Genomic DNA, 27,835 nt, shown 5'->3' with positions numbered 1-27,835 from the left:
TAGTACATGAGAAACTTTTTTGATGGCTGAATAAGGCATTGATCTATGGGACTAGCAGAATGTCCTTAGGAATCATTTTATCAGTGTGTTCTTTTAGAGGGACAGTAATGTTTGGATTTCTCTTAGGTCTCTGATACATCAGGTCTTGGTCACTTTTGTTGGAATGGGTTCCATCTCATAGAGTGGGACTTAAATCAAATTGGTTATTGGTTGATTATTGGAGTCATATCAGCATTGTAAATCAAAGGGATTCTAGCTAGTTTGGTATTTCCCTTTCTCCTTTGGTAGAGTGCCAAATACTTTCTAATACCATGACTACTAATTAGTATGAGTGAAGGCTCTAGGTAGGCATTAGCTCAAATTCTCCATGTTTAATAGGTTTTGTATGTGTTATCTTCAGGGTTAGAATTTATCATCAGTTTGAGGAGAGAAACCAATAGCCTCTGCAATAGCTCGTGTTTTTTTTTTGTTGTTGTTGTTGTTGTTTTCTGGCCCCTTTGACCAACTCTATTATGTGTAACCCATTCCTGGATCTAAAATCTACATTTCATTGTAAGAGATGTACAGAAGGACTCAAATTACCACATTATTTGGATATTTCATTGTGATCACCTTCAAAAATGTCTTTATTTTTGAAAGATTGTGCTTCATCTAACCTTGGGTAGGACTTTGTTAATTCATGGTAAGGGAGCATTTTGTCACATCTAAGAAATGACAACACACTTATGAGGAAGAAGTGATGTGCAGCCCCTTCTAAGAACTAAAAGAACATTCTTAGTACACAACAAAAACTAAAAAATGTAGTCTTTGTCTCCATCCATCACCAGATGAAGGTTCTATGATGATATGCAAGATATTCGTCAGTATTGTTCTCGGATAGGGTCATTTCAGGTTCCCAATCCTCAGCTACCCAAGGAACTAACTGGGAACCTCATGTTGGGCACTTGGGAGCCCCTCTAGGGTCAAATCTCTTGCTCACCCTAAAGTGGTTCCCTTAACTAAGAATTGTGGTTCCGTGCTCCCCTATCCACCTTTCCTTTATCCCAATTCTCCTGATTCCCCAAATCCCCCCTCCTTCCCTTCTACCTTTTCTCTCCCCATCTCCCCTTACCCCCATCCCACCCCACCCCCAAGATCCTAATTTTCTCCCCGGGAATTGGGTCTACTTCCCTTAGCCAAGAGGATAACTATATGTTTTTCCTTGGGTTCACCTTCTTACTTAGCTTCTTTAGGTTCACCTATTGTAGACTCCGTGGCCCTAATTTATGGCTAGAAACCAATTATGAGCGAGTACATCCCATGTTCATCTTTTTGGGTCTGGGACACCTCACTCAGGATAGTGTTTTCTATTTCCATCCATTTTCCTGCAAAGTTCGAGAAGTCATTGTTTTTTACTGCAGCGTAGTACTCTAGCGTGTATATATTCCATACTTTCTTCATCCATTCTTCCATTGAAGGGCATCTAGGTTGTTTCCAGGTTCTGGCTATTACAAATAATACTGCTATGAACATAGTTGAACAAATGCTTTTGTCATATGATAGAGCAACTCTTGGGTATATTCCCAGGAGTGGTATTGCTGGGTCCAGGGGTAAGTTGATCCCGAATTTCCTGAGAAACCGAAACACTGACTTCCACAGTGGTTGCACAAGATGGCATTCCCACCAGCAATGGATGAGGGTACCCGTTCCTCCACAGCCTCTCCAGCAAAGGTTATCCTTGGTGTTTTTGACTTTAGCCATTCTGACAGGTGTAAGATGATATCTCAAAGTTGTTTTGATTTGCATTTCCCTGATTGCTAAGGAAGTTGAGCACGACTTTAAGTGTCTTTTGGCCATTTGAACTTCCTCTGCTGAGAATTCTCTGTTCAGTTCAGTGCCCCATTTTTTAATTGGGTTAATTAGCATTTTAAAGTCTAGTTTCTTGAGTTCTTTATATATTTTGGAGATCAGACCTTGGAGCACTGGACTGAGCTCCCAAGGTCCCAATGAGGAGCAGAAGGAGGGAGAACATGAGCAAAGAAGTCGGGACCACGAGGCGTGCACCCACCCACTGAGACAGTGGAGCTGATCTACTGGGAGCTCACCAAGGCCAGCTGGACTGTGACCGAAAAAGCATGGGATAAAACCGGACTATCTGAACATGGCGAACAATGAGGGCTGATGAGAGGCCAAGGACAATGGCACGGGGTTTTGATCCTACTTAATGTGCTGGCTTTGTGGAAGCCTAGCCAGTTTGGATGTTCACCTTCCTAGATATGGACGGAGGGGGGAGGACCTAGGACTTACCACAGGGCAGGGAACCTGGACTGCTCTGTGGACTGGAGAGGGAGGGGGAGAGGAGTGGGGGGAGGGGTAGAAGGGTGGGAGGAGGGGGAGAAGGGTGGGAGGAGGGGGAGGGAAATGGGAGGCTGGGAGGAGGTGGAAACTTGTTTTTTGTTTATGTTTTTTTTCTTCTTTTCTTAATAAAAAAAATTATTTAAAAAAAATGTAGTCTTTCAGCAGAAAGCTCTCATTCCTAGTTCTGAAAGGATATAAAGAAAAATTGTAGGCCTGGGGTATTAAAGCCATTTTCTTTGGAGGAGTGACTTTTCAGAGGGGAAAGTTCTGGTTCCACTGAAGAAGGGTTCCTCTGGTCATGCAGCAGGGTGGAGGAGTCTTATCATTTGTGATGATCAGGTGATTGCCATCAGAAGTTCCTGAAGAGATGTGGGAAATAATTAGAGAGGTCCGAGAGCAGATGCTTTGGTTACAGATTAAACTGAGACATTTCCCAGGAAAGCTGAAGAATGGATAGGAGCAGAGGTGGGAAAGAGAGAAGGGGCCAGTGAGATAAAATGGTCATAGAGTTGATTCAGGGTGACCATGACCTGTCTATTGCCAGGATGTCAGACTAAAATAAGCTAGCAGAAGTAGAAGAGAGCTAAAGAGCACCAATGGAGGTGGGGCAGGAAAAAATAGAGAACTAATGTAAAAAATTATGTATAGTCTGCAGAGAAAAGGTCTCTTCAAGCCAGATTCTCTCCAAAGCATCTAAAATGTCTGTTTGCAGATATATCAGTAGCAAGTGGAGTTGTAGAATGAGGGCAATTGGGAGCGCTTCCTTGAAACACTTCAATATAGTGTGAAGTTCAGTAAGTAAAACAATTAAAAGACAGGGTAAAACATATTATGAAATAACAAAGAGGAAGGGTGATGGGGAAGAGCCAGAATGGAAAGGAAACAGAAGAATTTGTCAGATCCCTGTGTCTGATTTCAAACCGGTTGGGAATTGTTGCCTGGAAGCAGCACTGTTCCAGAAGGGCTCAACCCTCATCCTTAGCAGCACTCAGAACTTACACTGTTGCTCTTGCCGTACCACACCAGTGAGGGAGTTGAGCAGTCCCTGAAAGGCGTTGAGCTGATCTGAGCTAGTGAGACAGATAGGCTTATTGATGCAAAGAAGGCTTTAGACCAGATATTTTAGTTATAAGTCCCTAAAGCAATGTCTAGAGTAGCAAGAAGAAAAATAATTTTGATGGCCCATTTGACTGTTTTTAAGAATCTGGGGGTGTTGATCTCTTGGTACTTATGCAACTTACTCAGGTAGGATGGTGTCCCATCCATGGGAACTACTTTTAAGCCTGGGTTGTTTTTTTTCAACCATCCAAGTATATTATAAATTTAACTCATTGTACTAAAGTTATCAATTTCTATAGTGATTTTAAAATTATGGAATATTATATTGCATTAAACATACTTTAAGTATGTTTTAAATTTGCTTTGCTTTACCTGGTTTAGGGTTAATTTTGAAAACATTTGCATATACTATGTGATGGGAGATAACAGAAGAATATTATGTGACCTAAATATTGGTCTACCCCTCCCTCAGGCTTCTCTCTGCAAATCTTATTTGTACTTAGTGTGACTGGCCATTAACTTGTGTATATTTATTATCTTTAAGTATTTATAATTAGTGATAATTATTTTATAAAATTAGAATTTTATAATTTTATCCCTTTTATGTTTGAGTGTTAAAAATCATAATTCTTGAATTAAAAATCCTATAGTATCAAAATAAAGTTTAAACTATAAATACAGTTCACAACGAGACTGAACATTTTAGTGTCCTTTTTACAAATTTCCATTTTTTAATACGACTTAATTTCTTCAAATAGTTAAAACTTAGCAAAGAGAACATAAATATCACAGTTTTCATATAACTTAGTTACGATTTGAAATAAAATGTATTCAACATGTATTAAAGTAAGGAATATTAAAGTAAGTGTATACACAGGGTATTACACTTTGTCATTTTAAAGATAGTAAACATCTAAGGAAAAGGGATGGAGTTCTTAAAGAGTTAAACAAAGTCAAGAAAGAAGTATGAAACATACAGCAGCTACCCCCTATTGGGAGGAGTCTGCCTTCAGCTCACAATGTATTGTCTTGGGCTGTTATATTTTGCTCTTTCTCCCTGTCACAGAGTCAGGTAGCTAGTTTGATCCAAGACAGAGGTGTTGTCAGAAACTTTTAAACAAACATGCTTGGGTTGGAGTAGACTGACCAAACTGCATCTTCACAACCAGCTTTCTCAGTAAAGTAGAATAGCGTGAAACAAGTTTTCTGTGTTATTCACCCCTCAAAGGCATTGGAACCTGTGTAAGACTGAACCCATTGCTCTATATCTCCATAACCAGTTTGTGTGGGCACAGTCTCAATGCTTTTACCTCTTAACTGTTAAAGATCCAAGAAAGGATTTCCCAGGTTTGGGGAGGCAAAAACACAGGTAAGCCATATCACAAGGCAAAAGAGGCATATGGTGAAAAAGTAGTAAGGAACAATTGTAAATATACAGGTTTGGAGGCCCAGCTGAATGAGTGGTTGTTCCAGCTCCGGACATGGTTTTAAGCCAGAGCCTTGAGATAGATTAAAGTGAACTAGGAGTTTTGTCGAGGAGGGAGCCTCACACCATGCAGCCAATTCATCTTATGGAGTTATTTGAGTTGTTTAGATCAGTGGTTCTCAACCTGTGGGTCTTGACCCCTTTAGGGTGTCACATGTCAGATATCCTGTGTATTGGGTATTTTCATTACAATTCATAACAGGAGCAAAATTACAATAAGGAAGTCGAAGTGAAATATATGGTTGGGGTCTGTATTCAAGGGTCGCAGCATTAAGAAGGTTAAACACCACTGTTCTGAGTTGAACATTTGTGCCAGCAGTGGCCTTTCAGTTATGAAGCTCCAGTGAACTTCAGATCTAAGGCTGTTGGGCCAGTGAAAGGTTCTGAACGATTTGACATTAAGCTCTTGGAACCTTTGACCAGCTGTGTAGAGCATCTCCTAAGTCTAGAAATTACCAAACACTCTCGTTAATAAAGAGCCGTCCCAAATATAATGCACAGTTCCAGGGTCAAGGAGCTGCATGGGACAGAGGAAGATTCTCGAACTTTCAGCAGATTGAGTAGTGTCTTAGCCAGCAGAAAGGCTCCCAGCCTTCGACTGAATGGGCCTCACAGAAGCAAGCTCAGTGAGCTCCCAGATATAACCTAGAGCACTTCTGAATCAGGCACAGTGGGTTTCCATTTCCCAGCATTTTGCTATGATGCCTGTGTATGACTGCCTCATGGCTTCCCACCTAAGTCTGACTGTCAGGGCAAGAGAGTAAGGTGAAAGAAAAAGGTCAGAGACAGGGAGTGTAAAGAAAAGGCTTCCTCCGGGCAGTGGTGCACACATTTAATCCCAGCACTTGGGAGGCAGAAGCAGACAGATCTCTGTGAGTTTGAGGCCAGCCTGGTCTACAAGAGCTAGTTCCAGGACAGTCTCGAAAGCTGCAGAGAAACTCTGTGTTGAAAACCCCCACCAAAAAAGGAAAGAAAAAAAGGAAAGAAAAGGCTTCCTGACAGAAATTTGTTGTAATTCAGGACCATGGGGACCTGGGGTAAAGTGTTAGAGCTGCTAGCTAGGGGTGAAGGCTCCAGAACATTTCCAGGGTTTCTACACTGTATGTTAGATTAACTACAAAGCAGCAGCAGAGACAGAAGGTGGAAAGAATGGAGGACTTGGTCTCACTTTAGGCAGGACCGTGTTTCTTCACAGCAAAACAGTATTTTGTCAGTCAAATGTGTGGATGACTAGAACGCCTATAGAGAAAGATGAGATACAGCCCCTTATTAAAGGAACAGACACAACTTTTGTAGCCCACGAGGAAAAGAGGGAAGTTGAACGTTTCAACAGGAAACAATTGAGCATCCTGCTAAATTTGTATTATTATTAAATACCTATTCTCTGTCTTTAGCCTGCAGTGACCTGGAATTCAGAGAAGTGGCCAACAGACTTCGTGACTGGTTCAAGGCTCTTCACGAGAGTGGGAGCCAAAACAAGAAGACCAAAGCTCTTCTGAGGCCCGAGAGAAGCAGTAAGATTTTTAAAATTGGATAAAGTTATTTTTTTGAAGAAGTTGATCTATATCCAGCGAACTTCTAAGAATAAGCTCACTTGTCAACATATATCCTTTACCTATATGATAAAAAAAAAAAATCCAGCACATTGTTTCAAAGGACTTCTACAGTAGTACATAAGAAAATAAAATAAAGCCTTTAAGTCAACTTTGACTTAGGAATGGGGCTTGTGTCTTCAGAGCGTTGAAGTTCTAGTCCAATAGCATTCTGGAGACTGTGGAAGGACACTTTAAAAATTAAGTAAGAAGAAATTAAAGAAAGGAATTCCAAAGAAAAGATCGTAACTAGGCTTGTTTGAATTTTGATGACATGTTTCAGTTAGTCTTGGGTGAAATGGATATAAATTCATGAAAGTCAGTTGTAGGCAGAGACTGTTTGTTTCCAAGCCACCCAGACCTGAAATAACCAGAAAGAAACTGTGCTATTACAACACTGCTTGTCTTTTTAGCTCACACTTCTTATTGGCTAGCTCTTATATCTTAAATTTACCCATTTCTATTAATCTGTGTTTTGCCACATCATTGTGGCCTACCTGTAAGGTTCTGTCCAGTGTCTGTCTCCTGTGGTGACTTCATTGCTACTCACTGACTCTACCTACTCTCTCCTCCTCTTATCTGCTTAGAACTCCTGCCTTGCCCTACTCTGCGTTGCAATAGGCCCAAAGCAGCTTCTTTATTAAACAATAGTATTCACAAAATACAGAGTGAATCCCATGTCACCTTCACTTTTCTGTTTATATATAAAGGAAGGTGTTAACTTTAACATAGCGAGATTACATACAGCAAAATGGTTATCAAGCAAGAATTAAAGTTACAATATTTATATCTACTTTATCTTTTATTATAACTAAAGAAAACTGTAACTATCTATTCTTCAACTCCATCGAAATCTCTGGAAGGATATAATATTACCTAAGTAAACAGGAAGTGCATTGTAAGCAACTTCCAAAACTCTAGAATTGACAGAGACATCTCACTGTCTGGACAGTCAGCCAAAATTCTTTTGTAATATTGGGGTACCCATCTTCAGCCTACAGGAACATAGTATTCAGCATAATTTTCCATGAATCAGGGAATATTAAAGACGGTTCCACCTATACTGTCAGTTTGTCAGTCATTTTCTTCTGTGTCCGGCATAATGTCTGGCAGACACTTTCATGAAGCAGAAACCCTGAAGGAATGTCTCACCTTTAGGCAAGCTCACCAGTCATTTTTCTGTGGGTCCTGTATGTCTAATTTATACAGCATAATAACAATCAATCCAGGCAAGAGCAGTTTCTTGTCCAAATAGCTCCTTGAGGAGCCTCTTCAATGTCTATCATCCTCTTGAAGTATATTGGTGCTGCCAGGAGAAAATGTGTCTCATTTTCATGAAAAGTCCTAATTCTTAAAATATTTTAAATGTCATATTCTGTTATTCTGTGAAATGTTTGAAGAATACCTACCTAATTGAAGTATACTTCTATATATCTAGAAAACCTAACTAGCATTACTACAAATTTGACTATTTTAGATGACTATCTTAACTGTATTTTAACTATACATTACATTTTTGAAGAGCTGCACAAACATAATATCTTAATCAAGAGCATAAATATACATATAACACAATTGACCTTAAATTTGTATCAATAGATCAAGATCCATACCAATTCAAAGTATTCATCTCTGTAGCTTATCCCCCATTAAATGTAAACAAACATTTATAGAAATTATTTGGGCACAGTTCGCTCGAAACTGTTTCCTGCTTTTGGTTGGGCGAAGTATTTTTGGGGGGAGAGGTTCACAGAGACCTTTCAGAGGTGGGTCTTGATCCATCACACCACAATAGTCTGGAAGGAATCCACTGGTTCTCATTATCTGTGGTAAAAAAAAGCAGAAATTCTTTTTCAAAGCAACATATCCTTAGACCCAAATTCTGGAGTCATGATATATATATATATATATATAGTTAGTTTAGCTTAGCCGCCTGTACAATGAAATGTCTCTCTGTATTTAGCTCAATCACACTAAAAAAAAATCACAGAAAACACAATAATACACATAGTGTGGACTCTCTGTTTATATTTCAACTTTATGTGGCTTATTTTTCTTTACTTCTTTAATTTATTACTATCTGTACTCTCTCTCTTTAAAGACTTTGTTTTAATTTTTTTAAAATGATTTACTTCTTTTTATAACTTTCTGTACTCTTTTCCTTTTCTCTCCCAGACCAACACAGATTTTTTAAACACAGTATGTCTCATTTAGAGGTCTTTATGTCTGAATCTATCTTATTGTGTATCTGTGTTCCTTTTATGTTAGGAGTACTGATTTTTTCTTTAAAATGCTAAGTGGGCATGACTAGGACAAACTCCACAGTCCTGCCTGCTGGCTCCGCCCAGTCTAACATGGCAGAGGCAAGTTGTGTGCCTCTGAGAGCCATGCACACTGCACCAGCTCCAGGGTTGTAGTGGGTATGTGTCAGCATTAAGCAACTAGTTGTATGCTGCTTACAAACCCCACTGAAGCGCTCTGCCTCCTGAAACAGCGAGAGCTCAATTCATACTGGTGACACAAAGAAGGAAGCTGACCTTTGTTATGCTGAATCAGTAATCCAGCTGGCTACCAAAAAGCCATGCTTCATTCTGTTCTCTGTGTCTAGAATCCCTTATCAAGTTTTCTCAGGTTTTACATGTATGTAGTCAACCCAACATTGGCATGCCAATATGTTCACATGAGTAGTTGTCTAGCATGTGTTTTAGCTTCTGGACCAGGTGTTAATCCCAAAGACTGAAAACAAGACCACTACCTCAATTTTTAAGCCAAATTAAAGCAAATTTAATAAATACTGGTTAGGATGATGAACTCTGGCCAAGTGCATTCCCTGTTTCCCAGAAAATGACAATGAATTGCATTTTGGAGCTTTTTAAAGATAAACCCATAAGATCCAATCAATGGTAAGTATATATCTGACGTACAAGATAGAAAATGTACAAGAATGTCTTGAAACTTCCTGCCTATATCCAGTCAGAGAGAAGCATACATCCCACATCTTGCCTATGTAGCTCCCTCTTACATGTTATTAAGCACATCTAGTGCAATTGGTTCAAATAAAGTTGTACATGGAACTGAAAACAAGTGTCCTATAATATTAACCACAGCCTTCACCATCTCAGCAATTATCTGTCTTTGGGCAAGGGGTTCACAAGTTAGAGGCAACTTTGTTTCAAGAATCTCTTAGGCACAATAATTAAAACAAAGTAACTTTAGCTCTTAGGAAAAAGAAAGCAAATAAAATGGTATGGAAATTTTATATTTCACTTATATGAAATATATTTTTATTTCGTGTATTTAGAAATGATATTGAAACATAGCTGAATATTTATAAGATCAGATAATGTATTTTTTTCTAAGAGGCAGGGAACAAAATGGAAGAGGTAACAATGTGAGTTCAGTGACTTGGCTGGCAAGGAATTTTCCAGCATGTGATGCTCAGTTTATCATGATGAGTAAGAGCTTCAGTCCTACCTGCAACCATTGAGATGCAGTTTCTGTCAAGATGACAGCAACATCACACTGTTGTTTGTAATATTTATATTTTACTAAAATACTTTAAATTTCCTCTAATTATATCATTTTCTACAATCCCAACCTTCTATATTTATGAATCTTAATTTCTAGCATGATTTAACTTATGTGAAAACTTAAAATCACTCATGAAAACAATTTTTCACCATGTGAATCTGCATTCAGTTTTTTTTATGCATCTCAGAAACAAATTATAGTATTTACCAACACTCTAGGAGAATTGCTGGCATTTGATTTTGACTATATTATAAAATTGTGGGCAGTGTTAGTGATTTTCTGTCTTTCAGTCTGAATTTACTTCATAGTAATAACAACTAGATGTACCTGATTTTCCATCCTGAAGAAAACATCTGACTTGGGAAGGTCCTTCTAGCCCGCCGCATACTGATTTGTTTAAAGTATTGATATCCACAGAGATCTTCTGAGTACATATTATTTCTTTAATAGAGCACATTTTCAAAGATACTCATTGTATTTGAGTTCAGACAAGTCTGTCCCTGTCTGGATGCACAGGGAAGAGCATTGGACTGCTCAATAAGGTGCCTTGCTGATGTGGGATGTCCTTCTGTATATGTGCGGCTTTTATTGGTTAATGAATAAAGCTGATTTGTCCTATGGCAGGGCAGAATAGAGCTAGACTGAAAGCATCACTTAGGCATATTATGCAAGCAGTGTTTTAATTAATATGGATGACAGTGATTATTTTGGGTCTGTGTGACTGGGAAACAAAAAAGCAGCCTCTGCCTACACTTCGTGTATTACTCAGCTTTCTAAGAACTATTTTCATTCAAGAAATGTTGTGAGACTCTGTGAATATGGTCATTAAATTACAGAAAGTTCCTCTAGAATTGAGTATCTCTGCAAAAAAAAAAGGGGGGGGGGGATGGGACCATGCACAGAATTGCTTGAGAAGTCAATGAAAAATTTATTTGCAAGGAATGTTCCCTTTACAACACAAAAGTCAAGCTGTGCTGCAGAGGGGTCAGGTTTCTTCATCACCCTGAATCTAGACATCCCCTAGAAGAGTCCTTCCTCATGTCCTATCCCTAATTTGTTAACCAATTCTGAAAGAGCAGGTTTCTCTCTCCTGTTTTCAAATCTTGCACTTTGAACTACCTCTCCTGTTTTCCCTTCCCAAAGTGTGGGAATAATAGGCATGAGACAGAGGCTCCAAAGCCTTGCCCACCTTCTTTTGTTTTTACTTCTCTTTCATAGTATTAATCTATTTAAACATTTCATTAGTACTCTCTTCAGTCAAACTACAGTAAACTAAATTCAGTTAACAATTTAAAACACATAGAATTAGGTTTGATTTAGATATTTTAATATGACATGAGCAGAATTCAGAGGCATTATAGTCATTTAATAATTAACTCTGACATTAACATTAAATCTAGAAAATATTCTGGAACTTTCTTACTACCTTTTAAGTATTTTACACAGAAAAGAACAACAACAAAAAGTTCACAGTAACTTTTGAACAGGAAAAAAGAAATCTCAAAAAAACCCTGGCATTTCAGTAGAGAGAAAAATCTCATTTCTGTTTTGTAGCAAGGAAACATTTCAAACCGTTTCTCATTTTAAGAATCATTGATTTCGATTTTGGAAATCTTTTCTAACACTTCATGCTTTTTAAATTTTCTTCAGAAGTTTTGTTACAATGGGTCATTTTATTTTTAGAAGAAATGATTTTATTTTAGCAAAATAATGTCATATATCTTGCATATAGTTATTTTTCCGCAAGAGAAAGTTGCATAAAATTTTAATTTCAGTACTTTTCTTATCTAATAGAGAGACATATGATGTAGATAATTATAAAGTATTTTGCCTCAGCAAATTCAGTAGATTCTGTGACTATACATTTTACATTTTATATAGCCATATGCTTCTTTAATGTGGTGAAAGGAACATATTTATTCAGAGAGCAAAGTAAACATTCTTCAGGCCATATACAAGAGGTGAAATATGCACATTTAAATGCATGATTTTGTATTTTATAAATTATGAAATAGCTAAAAGCTGGTTAGCTAGCAAAAGAATATGATTTCAGCATAATCAGACTCTTGGAAATTATTTGATTTTTCAAAAATAAATATAGTTATTGTTGGAATAAATTTTATCATTAATTTGAAAAACAACTGTATAGTTACAAACATTTAGAAAATTTAATTTTGATGAATTTGATCAGTAATTTTAAATATTTTTTTTAAAAAAAATCCTAAATCAGTCACAAAATATATATACTTAATAATATATGCTGTTCACTCTAAATCTATAACTGACTTATTTAAATAATATTAAAGTAATATCTTCTGCCAACATTGATTTAAATAATAAAAACAAAATATTTAAAACCTCTGAAATATTGTTCTTATGAAAATTGAAAATAATTTCATTTTAAATTTTAAATATTTGATAGATGTAATTTATAGATTTATTTTATATAACATAAATTTATAATCATACTAATTTACAGTAAAGCTTTCCTCAAGAGATTTTTTCCTAATTTGTTAGTATCATCATCACATATGAAACTCACTTACATAGCTAAATCATATTTAAAAAAGCATTTGGCTATTACTGCTAAGGCAATCTTTGTATGATGATTGACTTCAATACCCAATTTTCTGAGGAGACAATGGTCATGGGTATACCATGGCAATGAAGCATATTGCATTTTTCACACTTTTGAGAAACAGAACAATAGCAAATAAACAACTTTAAGTTTGATATAGAAATGTTATATGAATGTCGGCAAAGATTGCTTGCTCATTTCCCAATTGGAATATATATATATATATATATATATATATATATATATGTGTGTGTGTGTGTGTGTGTGTGTTAAGATTTATATGTGTGTGTCTATGTGTATGTATTTATGTATGTGTGTGTATATTTATACTGCCTTACTGAACTCTGTTAAGCCATTGGCCAAAACAGTTTTATTCTTTAACCAATAAAAGCTACATATATACAGAAGGACATTCCACATCATCTTTCATTTTCTGCCTAATTAAAAAGGAAGGTTTTAACTTTAACATAGTAATATTACATATACAAAACAGTTATCAAGAAAGAATTATCGTTATAATATTTAGTCAATTTCTTTGTGAGTCTAAAGTTTTATGCTTAATTTATGTTTTATAATAACTAGGGGAAACTATAACTATAATTATCTAGTCTTTAACTCCATCAAAGAACCCAGAAGGATATAGTATTACCTAAGTAAACAGGAAGTACAACCAAGCAACTTCCTAAACTCTATGCTTGACAGAGACATCTCAGTGCCTGGACTCAAAGTTCTTTAGTAGCGTCGGAGCATCCATCTTTAGGCTAGAGGCTCATGGTACTTGGAAGACTTTTCCATAAGCAAGAAATTTGAAAAATTGTTTTGCCTTGTACTGGCAACGTTTGTCAGCTGCTTTCGTTTGTGTCCTGTAGAATATCTGGCAGTTTTTTCTGTGAAGCATGAACTCCGAAAAACCACCACATCTTTTGGAAAGTTTAGTAGGCATTTTTTGTGGGTCTTGCATGTCTAGTTCATACAGCATACCATAAAGCAGATAAAGGAAGAGCAGTTTCTTGCCCAAATGGCTAGTCTTGTCACATTGAAGGCAAATTTTACAAGGAGTTTTGATGTGGGAGTGATTTCTTATTAATAAAGAAACTGCCTAGACCCATTTGATAGGCCAACCCTTAGGTAGGCGGAGTAAACAGAACGGAATGCTGGGAGAAAGAAGCTGAGTCAGGGAGTCCCCATGATTCTCCCACTCCAGACAGACGCAGGTTAAGATCATTCCTGGTAAGCCAGCTCGTGGGCTACACAGATTAATAGAAATGGGTTAGATCAATATGTAAAAGCTAGCCAATAAGAAACTGAAACTAATGGGTCAGGCAGTGTTTAAAAGAATACAGTTTCCGTGTAATTATTTCGGGTAAAGCTAGCTGGGTGGCTGGACACAGCCTGCTGCTCCGTATTTCAACAGAGTGGCACCCAACATGCTAATGAACTCCACGTAAAACCTCAGAGGGCTTAAAAAGGAGAGAAAGAGAATTTAAGACAGCTTTTTACTGTTTGTGGGTTGCTTGCCGCAAAGAAATTGTCCTGACTCAGCAGCAGGAAAAAACTGGCTGTTTTAAAATGCCGGCTTTCTGGGCTGTGCCGCCATTGCGATCTCTGTCTGGCTCCTGTGGGAGACAGAGCTTTTGAATGGAGCATTTGGAGTAAAGCTCTAAGGCTTGCTTGATGGCCATGTGGACTACTGTGTGCCTGAAACTGTGTGTGGCTCAGGGGCACCAAATGGCTCTGAGGCAGGAACGGCTTAGCTCAGCTCTGCCATGCTGAACTGTGATGGTCTCAGGCAGGAACTACCATAATTACCATAAAAACAGTGCATTTAAGGTTTCAACTGGGCAAGACACAGGTGGTACCATATTACCTGTACATGGCGCAACTTAAGTTTTTAAGAACTGCTTAACATTTTAAGAAATGTTCCTGGATAGTAAAAAAATGTTACAGATTCACAATAAAACAGATTCAGACATAAAAGACCACACTGTTGGATGAATGCACATAGACTTGAGAGAGAAAAGAAAAAGAATATAGAAAATAAAGTTAATGGTTTTTAAAAAAAAAGGTAAAGTCTTTAAAGAGACAGAGTACAGATAGTTAAGAGATTAAAAGAAATAAAGAAAAATAAGCCACGTAAAAATGGAAAATTCACAGAGAGTCTGGATTATGTACATTGTGTTTTCTTTAAAATTTTTGACTGTGAAGGAGCTAAGTACAGAGAGACATTTCATTCTATGGGCTGCCAAGTGGAACCAAAACGGATATCATGAGGGTATGACTTCAGAATTTGGGTCTAAGGATATGATGCTTTGGAAAGGGTCTTCTTTTGTTTTCACAGAGGACCAGACCCTGTGGATTGCATCTATCCCGATATGGTATGATAGACCACGACCTCCCGAAAAGTTCCTGTGAACACCCTCAAAAAAATTACTTCACTCAACTGGCAACTGAGATAAACCGGGCACACAGGTTACACCCTAAATGATCTGGTTAACAGCGCCCCCATTCAGCAGGAAGCAGTTTGGAGAGAAAAAACTGCGCCCATGTTCCCAAAATATTGTTTGTAAATGTTCCTTCACATTTAAAGGGGGAAATGATATAGGTATGAGTAATTTGCATTGGTGTGGATTTTACAGTCAATTTTGTTATATGTATATGTATTTCTGATCTTGATTAAGGTATTGTGATTGTGTAGTTCATTTAAAAATGTAATGTATAATTAAGAAATATAGGTTAATGGTTAATCATCAATAAGAGTCAATCTTGTAGTCATGTTAGTTAGATTTTCTAGATATATAGAGATACATTTCAGTTAGATAGACATTCTTCATATCTTTCAAAGACTGCAGAATATGGCATTTAATGTTTTAATAACTTAGGACTTTTCATGACAATGAGACATATCTGCTCCTGGTGGCACCAATCTACTTCGAGAGGAAGATGGGCATCGAAGAGGATCCTTATGGAGTTGGATAGCCATTTGGGCAAGAAACTGCTCTTGCCTGGACTGTTGCATAAAATGGACACAGAGAACCCGCAGAGAGAGGACTGCTGAACTTGCCTAAAGGTGAGACGGTCTTTTGGGGTTCATGACTCATGAAAGAGTCTGCGAGACATTCTGCAGGACACAGCAGATAGTGACTGAACTGTCTTTGAAATTTCCTGCTTCATGGAAATGTCTGCTGGATACTATGTGCCTGTAGGCTGAAGATGGATGCCCCAACCATACAAAAGAACTTTGGGTGACTGTCCAGGCAGCAAGATGTCTCTGTCATTTCTAGAGTTTTCTTATTTCTTGTTTACTTAGGTAGTATTATATCCTTCTGGAGTCTTTGATGGAGTTGAAGAATGAATAGATAGTTATAGTTTTCCTTAGTTATGATAAAAGATAAAATAGATATAAATATTGTAACTGTAATTCTTGCTTGATAACTGTTTTGCTATATGTAATTTTACTATGTTAAAGTTAAAGCCTTTCTTTTTTGTTTAAACAGAAAAAGGGGAAATGATGTGGGAGTGATTTCTTATTAATAAAGAAACTGCCTAGACCCATTTGATAGGCCAACCCTTAGGTAGGCGGAGTAAACAGAACAGAATGCTGGGAGAAAGAAGCTGAGTCAGGGAGTCGCCATGATTCCCCCACTCCAGACAGACGCAGGTTAAGATCATTCCTGGTAAGCCAGCTCTTGGGCTACACAGATTAATAGAAATGGGTTAGATCAATATGTAAAAGCTAGCCAATAAGAAACTGAAACTAATGTGTCAGGCAGTGTTTAAAAGAATACAGTTTCCGTGTAATTATTTTGGGTAAAGCTAGCCGGGTGGCGGGACACAGCCCGCCGCTCCGTATTTCAACAGAGTTTCTTCAATGCCCATCTACCTCTCTGAAGTAATTTGTGCTGCCAGAAGTAGACATGTCTCATTGTCAAGAAAAATTCTAGATTTTAAAACATTTTGAATGTCATATTCCATACGTCTTTGAAGTGTTTAAGATAATCTATCTAGCTGAAATATATTTCTATATATTTAGCAAACCTAACTAACTTGACTACAGTGTGACTATTATAAATGGTTATCTAATAATCTGTATTTCTTATTTATGCATATCATTTTTAAATGAGCCGCACAAACACAATACCTTAAACAAAAGCAGAAATGCATATTCACAATATAACATATTGACCTTAAATTTGTATCATAGGCCAAGATCCATACCAATGCAGTATTTAATTCTATGTCATATCTCCCCCACCCCCACTTTTTTAGAAAGAGATTGACTGTGATCATTTAAGCATTTATAATTAACCCCCTTTAAATGAAAATAGACATTTATAAACAGTCATTTTGCAGATTTGGACATTGTTCTATTAAAACTGCTGCTTGCTGGGTAAAGTATTTTAGGGTTCACAGAGACCTTTTGAGGGGCGTGCCATCAAACCACATTAGCCAAAAGAAATCCATAGGTTCGATTTTTTTTTTTTGTGGAAACAAAAGCACAACCTCATTTCCAAAGTATTATATCCTTACACTCAAATTTTGAAGTCAAGACACCTTTAAAATATATATTTTGGTTTAGCTTAGCAACCCATACAATAAAGTGTGTCACTGAACTTAGCTCTGAAGTTAGTCAAAAATTTCAAAGAAAACATAATAATATACATAGTCCATACTCTTTGTATATTTTTTTATTTTTACATGGCTTTTTTATTCTATTACTTTTTAATATTTATTTTATTATTTTTACACTTTTAATCTATGTCTGTCATTTTATAACTGTCTATACTCTTATTCTCTTGCTATCAAGCCTATGTGCATTTTGAAATATACTCTGTCTCATTTAGAGGTCTTTTATGTCTGAATTTGTTCTATTGTGTATCTGAAATCCTTTTCTGGTAAGAAGCATTTTAAAAGGTAAGCAGTGTGGTTGTGGCCATTCTGGATGCTGTCTCCACCTCTCTTGGCATTTAAATATGTCATAGGTATGTTTAGTGCCAGCTCTGAGACTGCTGGGTGGGAGCTATGCTCACCGCCTCAACTTTGGGAAGCATTGTGCAGCACGGAAACTGTTTTTGTCTGAGCAAAAACTACATCTGCCATGCAGAGTGCTGTGTGGTCTGGACATGTCTCCATCTATGTTGGCCGGAATCTGCCAAGCTTTCCTGCCTGTGCATGCCTAGTAGACCCCATCTAACTGCTTGCCCAGGTGGTGGTGCTGAGTGTCAGACATGCTCTCAGCTGCTTTCCTCCTAACTACTAGCAAGCAGACAAGCAGCCCGGACCAAAGTGTGTGGCTGGTCAAACAGGTTAGCCCCAAACATATGCGTACCATTTTGTAAATGTAGGCTGCTCGTTCATTTCCTGGCTGCGCAAAACTGAGTAAGTACCCAGACCCAAAGCACAGTATAACAAAGTAAAATGCCTTCTTAGCTTTACTTTCATTAAAGCTATTGCTTCAAATTCACTCACATAATATTAATTTTAGTATTTCTGTTTGGTGAATACAAGTAGATATTATTGGATGGGAATTAAAATTACAAACTGAAGAAATGTATTCTATTTTTTTCCAATAAAAGTCTCCAGTCATTTCTACAAGGTGTAGCTTTCTCCAACTTTTTCCTGTTAATATTAACATAAATTGTGGAGCAAATATGCAGGAAACTGCTGAAATGCATGTCTTAGTGAGTAAACAAATAAAAATAATTGCAAAACAGATTTGTTTTCTTATTTCTAACTTTCCTTCAAGAGATGTATTTAACTATTCAAGTTGCATTCTGCTGAAGCATCTGGGTATATTAGAGCCATATTTTCAAATTTTAAATGGGGAAAAATAAAAATTAATGGGCTATACCTTTTAATGGAAGCAAAATCAAGATGGCAAAACAACTAAGGTCTGGCAGTTATTGCACACAACTCTTAGATCCATGAAGAATGAGGTCAGACACATATTGGAAATCCAAAATCTGATTTGGAAAAGTACATGAGCAAGTTTAAAATTGCAGACAAGTTGAGTTCAGAAAAATCCGTTGTACCTGGTCAGTGCCATTGAAAAAAAACCTGGTGTTTCTCAGTCACACTAACTGGTGGAAATTCATATTCAGTAAAGAAGAGGGCCTGAATTGGGAATGTTGCCGACCAAGTTTTCTCCTCAAAAATGGTCATATAGGGAAATGGGCTTAGAGAACTGGTTTCCAAGTTGCTCAGACCAGATTACTTATGGTAAGAGGGAGCAAGACTAGGTATTGAGCTGTTAGAAGAACTTGGACACATTATCAACATGGTGCTGATTGTGTAGACATACAATGTAAGAGTTAGGAAGTAGTATAGCCTTGCATGGATACCGCAGAAAGGTGAAGCAAGTTGGGTCAAGGGAGTGACTTCAATTGAGAAATTTTGAACAGTCTTGAGACTGATAATAAATATGTAGACTTTTGAACAGCTTAAACACATTTTACATTAGGAGCCTCTTGGTGGAAAATGGAGAAAATTTGATCATTTAAAAGTGATCTGTTTGGCTTTCAAGGTGACAAGGGATGAATTTGTGCTTAATCTTTATTATAAATTAGGCAGGATTTAAAATCACCGGAGAGACACACCTCTCTGGGGCATCTATAGAGATATTTAACTAAAGAAAGTCCTACCCCATATGTTTATAACAACATCCCGTTGACTAAGGATCTAAACAGAATAAAAAAAAATAAAAGAGTTGAATATTTGCATATATCTCTTTCTGATAGTGGCCACAATATGTACAATTTTTTCTCCTGCCACCAGAGTTAGAAGTAATTTTTGGCGTTATGCCTTCTCTGCAGGACCCTACACTCAATCTACAAGCTAAAAGACACCCTTTCTTCTTTTCATTGCTTTTGGCAGATGCTTTCATACAGCTTAGAAAAATAGCTAATACAATCAATGATATCCAGTAGCAATTCTATTAGAAACAAGACAGAAATAGAGTCATGCCCTGAGCCTTAAGAGTGAGGATATTTGTGTCCCTTTAAACTCAATGACACATGAATATAAAATGTGTTGCACAAAGAATGGAGAAGTCGCTCATCTGACTGACTCACTATCAATAAACATTACTGAGTGTATTACTTGAGTTGCACATTTTGCTTTTATAATATAACTTTGAAACACGTGGTAATCATAGGTTTTTCTGTTAAAATGAGGGTAATCTGATATTTAGTTGATCAAATCTTATCATAGCCTTGATATAAGGATGATAAGCCAATGTAGAAAAGGAAAACTTTGCTTGAATCTTGACTATTAGAAGAATTTCACAGTATATTGGCTTAATTTTAAAAAGTCAATAATATCATAACTTTCTAAAGAAGTTGAACAAATTGTTAAAGTTTTAAAAATCTTTATATAATTTTCATAAAGGAGTAAGGATTCATGCACAAATATATATATAGTTGGATGTATACTAATCCAATCACTGTAAATCATAACCACAGAGGGACAATTGGATGCTAAAACACTTGCATGGGCTTTATGATTGTCAGTAGAAGGAAATAGAGTTCATTTCTTTTTATTGTGTTATGATTTCCTGGTTAATGGGAATTTGAGGCCCTTGTAACCTATGCATTTAATTCATATCCGAAGATTTTATTTTATTCTTTAAATTAAAAAAAATAATAGCAAAAGAAATATGCTGGGAATCTTTTAATAGATTGTAATAGAGCTTTTATACAACCATGAAAGGAGTGTGGCGTTTATTTCCTTGTATCAGCTTGGAAAGTATGGTAGAGATGATCATTATATGCAAACTCCTCAGATAAAGACCCTGCTCGCAGAACTGGATGATGTTTTACATCGCTTCTCACACACCAAATATTCTCCCAGTGAGAGAAAATGATGGAGTTATTTCAACCCCCAGGGTATATGAAGGCATTCTAACTCCTTACCGCAATATTGCTCCCTTTGTGTCATGCTGTCCTCACATTCAGAGGAAGATTGAATTTGGAATCAGATGGCTTAAAAATAATGCTCCATTTTAATGAAATAGGCGCCTTCTAGGTATAACAGGGAAATTCATTTATTGAAAACAAACATCTAAATTTAGGAGATAAATTTCCTTTCTTCATTTCAAATAATAAAATAAAACAACCAGATCATCGCTTATTTTGGTGTTTCTAATTATTGAGACATCTGGCATTCTCTTCTTTTATTAGGAAGATGTAACTTTCTCTATAATGAAATTCAATTATGTCCTATACCACTGCTAAGTGATGTTGCAATTTTATTAAATAACATCCAATAGTTTGGGGTACTTTTATCCTATGTATTTTAATGTATAATTATAAATGTATGTGAAACTTATTTAATGCAATAAAGTTATTACACTGCTTTATTCCTTCAGAAATGTCTCCATTGACGTGACAGCACAGTCAGCTTTGGGTACATTCTGAGCCTCAGGAACACTACACACCAAACACTGGGAATTAGCATTACCCTCAGAAAATTTGGTATCCATTGGAAAAATTCTAATCATAATAGATTTCTGATTACTGGGTAAATTAAACTTTTCAATTGTAATACTTCTAATAAAAGCAATACCTTTCTTCCTAACTAGTATAGTTTGAAGTAGATAGCAAAAAAATAAACCATCAAAATTATTCATCATCCCTAGCAATTAAGAGAATGAAAATCTACAACAACTTTGAAATTTCATCTTTCCCCAGTAATAATGGCAAAGAGAACAAGACAAATTACCACTTCAGGAAAAAACATATTGAATATTTGACTAGTAGGTGTCTTAAAATGCTCAAAAATTAATAGCTGAAGCAAAGGAAATGTATAAATTTGATGTAAATGATTTATACATTTATACAAATCAAAACCATAATGATTTGTAATAGTTTGATGCTGTAAATGTCTGATATGCGACCCCTATGAGGATAGATACTCATATGCCGAGAACAGTCACTCTACAGGAACATGGATTTTACTTCTACCTGACTTTAAAAATTCCTTGCTGTGATTTCTTTAAAGTAAATTTAACTATAATGTACCAAGTTTTTCTTTTTAATGTATTTTCTTTGTATTTGTCAAGTATTGTGTTCGATTAGATTCTTCTCTCTATTATCGGATAATATCCATTAGTTGTAGAGATCTCTCTACTGTTCCCTGGGCCATGTCTTCTATTTCATAATATTCCTTTTCTCTGTGTCCATTAATTATGTCTGTATTAGGCTGTTTGGTGATGGATCATAGCTTTTTTCGCAGCCTTTGCTATCTCTTTCTACTCTAGTTTTCTCTCCTTTCTCAGAGCACTGCCCCTTTACAGGGTCTGAGCCCCTATAGCTCAGAACTCAAGATATTCTCCCAAGTGTTTCTTAGTAATAGAATCATTTCAGTTTTATTTTTTTTTTCAGTTTGTTCTCTGGCTGAAGGAGAGTGTCATGACTGTCATCTCTTTTCTAAGAAATTAAAGAATTCTATAAGACATAAAAAGGCGGGTGGAGGTGCTTTTAGCTCTTGTTCATGCCCACCTCCTTCAATTCTCAGTTATTTTTTCTATGTTCCTGCCTTGCCTTCCTTCAGATCTTTGTCTGAACCCCATGGAAAGGTATCAATAAAAGGGAAAATGAACTTCTTTATCTAACTTTCAGGAGTTACTTATTCTTGTGGTAGAACCTCCTCAACCTTTAGCAACTCATGAAAAATTTTAATTGGGTTCCTCCTATTAAAAACTGTGTGGTATTTCATGTTTCATATAATCAAGGACTCAGTTGGAGGGACTGTATTATTTTTTGTATATATTTGGGGTTAATATTTCAATGGTTTAAATCATTGGTGGCATTTTATGAAATATAGGATATGCAGCTTCAGTAAGGTTAGTGAATGGACACATGTCTAATAGCACATAGCTTGGATGCAACCCAGTTCAGTCATTTCATGAGCTCCACTACTCTCCAATGCAACCTATTACTTTTCATTATACCACAATGGTTATTGTAAAAATAACTACAAGAGGAACTGAAGTCATAATGAATAATATTACATCATAGCTATTCCTTCTCTTATTAATAGTTTTATGTACAATGCTACAATCACTGTAGTTTTATCAAGGCGTAGGATACATGGGAATTGTTATCAAGTATGTGATAGTAATGCTTTTGTGTAAACAGTATTCTTTATTTCTTCAGATGAAAATGGATTTCATCAGCTTTTGTTATCCATAATGTATTGGAATTTATAATGATCTAGTTTCAGAGAAGCTTAAACAGAGTTTAGCATAAGTAGCAAATAATGGCAGTACCACATTTCATTGAATGGTGACTAATTAGTAACAGATGTCGTCTGGTTAGTTAATATTCAAAACTACAAGTAGACCTTTTTATGCCTTATGTACTTTGAAGCAAATTTCCCAAATTGAAGTTAAAATATTGCATTTATGACTACCAGAACTTCCACTCTGATCTTCCCCACATTAGTGATTTATTTTACATTCTGATGATGGTTTCTCACATACTGAACTAATAATGTTCTCTATGGTGTAGGATTTGATACCAGTATTTTGCCAATTTGCAAGGATTCACTTGGATGGATGTTTAATAGACTTGATACAAACTACGACCTGCTATTGGACCAATCAGAGCTTGGGAGCATATATCTTGATAAGAACGAACAGTGCACAAAGGCGTTCTTCAATTCTTGTGACACATACAAGGACAGTTTGATATCTAACAATGAATGGTGCTACTGCTTCCAGAGACAGCAAGGTAAAACTGAAGCTACTATGGTGGAATTTGTTGACCTGGATTTCAAATTACATATTTCCCTCATTATAAAAATTATTAGCATTAACCAATGCTTCATTCATTTTAGTACAATTTTTTCTAATGTGAATGTTTGATGAAAGAAAAAATAAGTACCATATTGAACAAAATAATTGTTGAAGTTACAAATATTCTAAATAAGATAGAAATAGTAATTAATATTTTATATTAATGTATTCCATTATAGTTTCCATTATGAACCAGCAAGTACCACACAGAGATATGAGAACATAGATATTAAAACTAATCATTGAAATTAATTTGCTATCTGCTTTGCCTACAATGTAAAATAAATGGAGTTTTTATCACTATACTGTGGAGTTTTAATATTTCATTTCGTGATCTTATTAAATGAGTTGCATGAACAACGGTATTCATGTGAAGTTATTTTTACTCATTTTATTTTCAAAATTACTTAGTCTTTCAATATTTCCAAAATAGTTTAGCTTGTTAAAAATTCACTAGTGAGAGTATTCCTGAATTCTGTCAGAAGTGAGACCAAAGGAAGAGCAACAATGTCCTTTGTATGCCCTTTAGAATAAATTACACATTTTTATATAGTTACCTCACATCCCCTTTTCTCTTTCTTCTCTTCAGTTCCTCCCAGGTGCCACCCTCAAACCCCTGCAAATCTAATTGAGATAAAAATGCACTTTACATTTAAAATCATCCTTCTGGATTGAATTTAAACATGTTATATAATAAATACATGCAGGGAAAGCACATAAAAAATGCTTCACATTATAATAAATATTTAGAAAACAAAGGAATTATTATTATGTTTGTGCTAACTGAATCAACTGGAAACAGGTTGCTATAGTACAGTTAATATTGGCTGTACTTTCTAAACTTGATGAAAGATGAAAGAATGAACAAGATATTTAAACAATTTTTACCATATTTCATAAAGAATTGTAGGAATTGCTTTGCTAAGTAAATTATGTACATTTAGTAATAGTCCAAAAATTAAGGAGAAAATAATTGTCTACATATTGATAAGAAGTAAATCCACCATATGTTTAGTTAAGGAAGAGGCCATAATCATCTTTAAAACAGTTTAAGGTAAAACAATATGGACGAGTATGGAAGTTTGGAGGATCCGGGAGGAGCTGAAAGAAAAAAATCATAATCAGAGTTTATTTCTTTTAAAAATATCTATTTTTAATAAAAAAGAAGCAGCAAAAATTTAACATTGAATTACATTATTAAATGTTTTAAAGTGCACACGCTTGTGAATACACATTATTGGCTTAATTACATTTGCATTCGATGTAAACAGGTACTCCCTAAAATGCATTCTAGTCATTAATTGCTAGTGTACTTTAATTAGTAAGTACATTTAGATAGTAAATTCAAGTATATTATTACTAAAATGTAATTGTTCATACTTGTCATACTTTTCTCTATTTTAACAGTTGCTGTTTATATTTTGTTGCTTTTTTATAATATGTTTTCCATGTTTATTCATAAGTACTGAAAAATACATAGACATGAACATATGTGTAAAATCTACAAAGTTGAGTTCATTGAATCTGATGGTGCATAGTGACCTTGACAGTCTAAAAATTGGGAATGGTACATATAAAATTGTATGAAAATGTTTGAATTGAAATTATCAAAAATTTAATTTTAAAATTATTTTAAAACATTTTTCTAAAACACATTCAAAAACAGGTGGAATTTTGGGTACATATCAGTATAAATCTCCACGTTTATTTAGTAAAAGTAAAAGAAATCCATTTCTCCTTTACAGCACATTGAAGAACTAATTTTAATAAAATTGGAAAGCTTGGTTAATGTTATGTCAGAAAGGTAATGAGACCAAAAGTTGACATTTCAGTGTATCTTAATTTAGAGTCTTTGTTTTAAGGAAAAGTTAAATCATATCAATTTACACATGAACTAAAACAACAAAGTAAGTTACATAATATTTGAAAATAAATTATTTTCTTCCCATAAGATACAATATTTTTGTTCTCACGTACTGATCTAGATAATATACAACTTGAAAACATTATGTATTCTTATGTATTTAATCTTTTCACAGAGAGTATATAGTGTACAAAAATAGGAATTAGTTTAATATTTTTGTGTCCCGTGTCAGATATACTTTTCAAACTCTACCTTTCTCAAAGATAAAACTTGTTCATTTGTTCTGATGGAATTCAGTTAACTTTTGAACAAACATGTTAAATTACAATAATATATATGGTATTCATAACTATCTAGACTATTCAGATTCTCTATACATGCATGTGTTCATTTGAATCACTGACATTTAATACAACACAAAATATATACTTAGACTTTGACTTGCATATTCTAAGATTTTTTTCAATCTTGACTTATGACAGCTTATATTGTATTTTGTTCTTAAATTGCTTACACATCTGAAGCCTTTGTATAACTAGAAATACAAAGATACAACAGTAACAACATACAATAACAAAATGGGTAAATGTCCAATATAACTGGGAAAAAGCAGTATGGTTTTCACATATTATTTTATAATGAAAAACGATTACATTTATGTAATTATGTAGCAAATCATTATGCTACATCATGTATCTGTACATAGCTATTTTGGTGCACATGTTTATTATGATATCCACACATATTTATCCATGTGCTACCATGATAATAAATGAATAGCATGAATATTCTCATGAGATGAAAATCTTCCTTAAGGTTGAGAGTTTGGCAGGTGCACATTTCTTGCTTAACGAAATCCTGGAAGTATTATGTTTTATGTCATTGCAGACCCACCTTGCCAGACAGAGCTCAGCAACATTCAGAAGCGACAAGGGATAAAGAAGTTCCTAGGTGAGCCACAGTTCATTCTTCTGGGAGTTTTATTGATTATATAAATAACCCCAGGGAAGCAACAACATAAAATCAATATTAATCCAACAAAGACAGACTGTGCTAAATTTCATCAGCAAAATTTATGAAATTTTGGAAAGTCATTACTTTTATTACCTCACTTATTGAAGGATATGTCTGTTTTATTGCTCCAATATCATGTTCATTTTGAAAGCTGTTAAAGACAAAAGGGATTTAATCAATACTAAATTTACGAATCAGCAAAAATATCCATTTCTGTGGTTAAATGTGTAACAACTGATGGCATCATACATCATTCCCTATATTAAATATAAGCATGTGATTATATACATTGGGTGAAAAGTTCTCTGCTTTAGAAATCGGGAGCAGAACTTTTAGTGGTTCTCATTTGTAAATTTCTAACTGTAGATTTTAGTAAGAAAAATTTGATACAAATGTAGGTAGTAGATAGATAATAGGCACATAAAGAGAGAAAGAGAAAATGATGATAGATAGATGATAATTATATATTTTAACTAAACTTTTAAAATATTTTTAATATTTGACTATCAATATATCACAATTCTGTTACATTTCCTTAAAGTGTATATATACATATAATTACACATTATTAATAAATTTCATTTGAAGTCATTTTAAATTGGAAACATTTCTAAAATAAAGAATATATCCTACGCATCCTTTACCTGGCTCTTTCCTCCCTTTTCTTTACTTCTGTAAATTATCATAGCTCATTTGCAAAATCTAATCACTTATTATTGATACAATTTAACATGGATTTGGTCAGTTCCGCCACTGTTCATATTTTAGCACCGTAAGTATGTTTGTATTTTCACAGTATGCAGAACATTGTGAGTATATATTGAAGCATCCATATTTTAAGACTTTACTAAGTCTCAGAATATGAGTAATACACGTCATTTTATATAGCATTTATACAATTAAAATACAATAACTTTAAATTGGAACATTTTTCATATTGCTAAAGAATTCTTGTCCCAGGGTTAATCATTTAATTATGCGGTTGGTCATAAAATGCTTTAGCTGAAAAACTGATAGTGATAAAAAAAAAAACTAGCAGAACAATTGTCTTTTTAAACTGTGGCCAGCTGCTTGTGATGATATAAATCATGACTGCAAATAATAGACCAATGCATGAGTATGTTTCTGCAATCCAGAGTTGTACATCAAACCGTGAAAGAACACCATTAACTTCAAATAAATAATTTAGAGTTGAATAAGGTCAAGAATACTGGAATCTGTTAGACTGCTGGCTTTCCTTATTTGAACTTCTTTTAAAAAAAAATCACATTTAATTATCCCCTGGGAAGATTTTCCTTACTCTTCTTTCATGATTCAAGAAAGTGGATATTAGAACACTGCATGCCTTGGCTGTTCTTTCTGAACAGGGTAAGGTCATGGTGTATACCTAAATTGGCCAGCTTTTCTTTCAGGGTAAGGCATTCTATGTTTCAATATGAAGATCAATTGCATTCAGGTCGGTAGTGCAAGGGCTATACTTACCAATGATCTCTTCAAAGTTTCTCACAATAAAAAAATAAAAAAACAATTGCAACATCATAATATTTTAAATATGTAACTCTTACAAAAATATTTTTCTTGT

At 35.2% G+C, this 27,835-nt stretch overlaps 1 protein-coding gene across 5 annotated transcripts in view; it reads left to right on the top strand.

Annotated features, from left to right (window-relative positions):
- Spock3 (SPARC (osteonectin), cwcv and kazal like domains proteoglycan 3) overlaps positions 1-27,835 on the top strand; it is a 367,429-nt gene that overhangs the window by 334,016 nt on the left and 5,578 nt on the right. For all 5 annotated transcript variants that reach the window (XM_041674838.1, XM_041674837.1, XM_041674836.1 and 2 more), the window contains 3 exons: positions 6,277-6,396; positions 23,089-23,310; positions 26,128-26,190. In XM_041674838.1, coding sequence (XP_041530772.1) covers positions 6,277-6,396; positions 23,089-23,310; positions 26,128-26,190 — 405 coding nt within the window. The remainder of the gene's footprint in view (positions 1-6,276; positions 6,397-23,088; positions 23,311-26,127; positions 26,191-27,835) is intronic.

The sequence above is a fragment of the Microtus oregoni genome, unplaced genomic scaffold, assembly GCF_018167655.1.
Source record: "Microtus oregoni isolate MIOR12 unplaced genomic scaffold, Mior012 000025F_ref0000491, whole genome shotgun sequence".
NCBI lineage: Eukaryota > Metazoa > Chordata > Mammalia > Rodentia > Cricetidae > Microtus > Microtus oregoni.
This window is presented reverse-complemented; position numbering and strand designations above follow the sequence as displayed.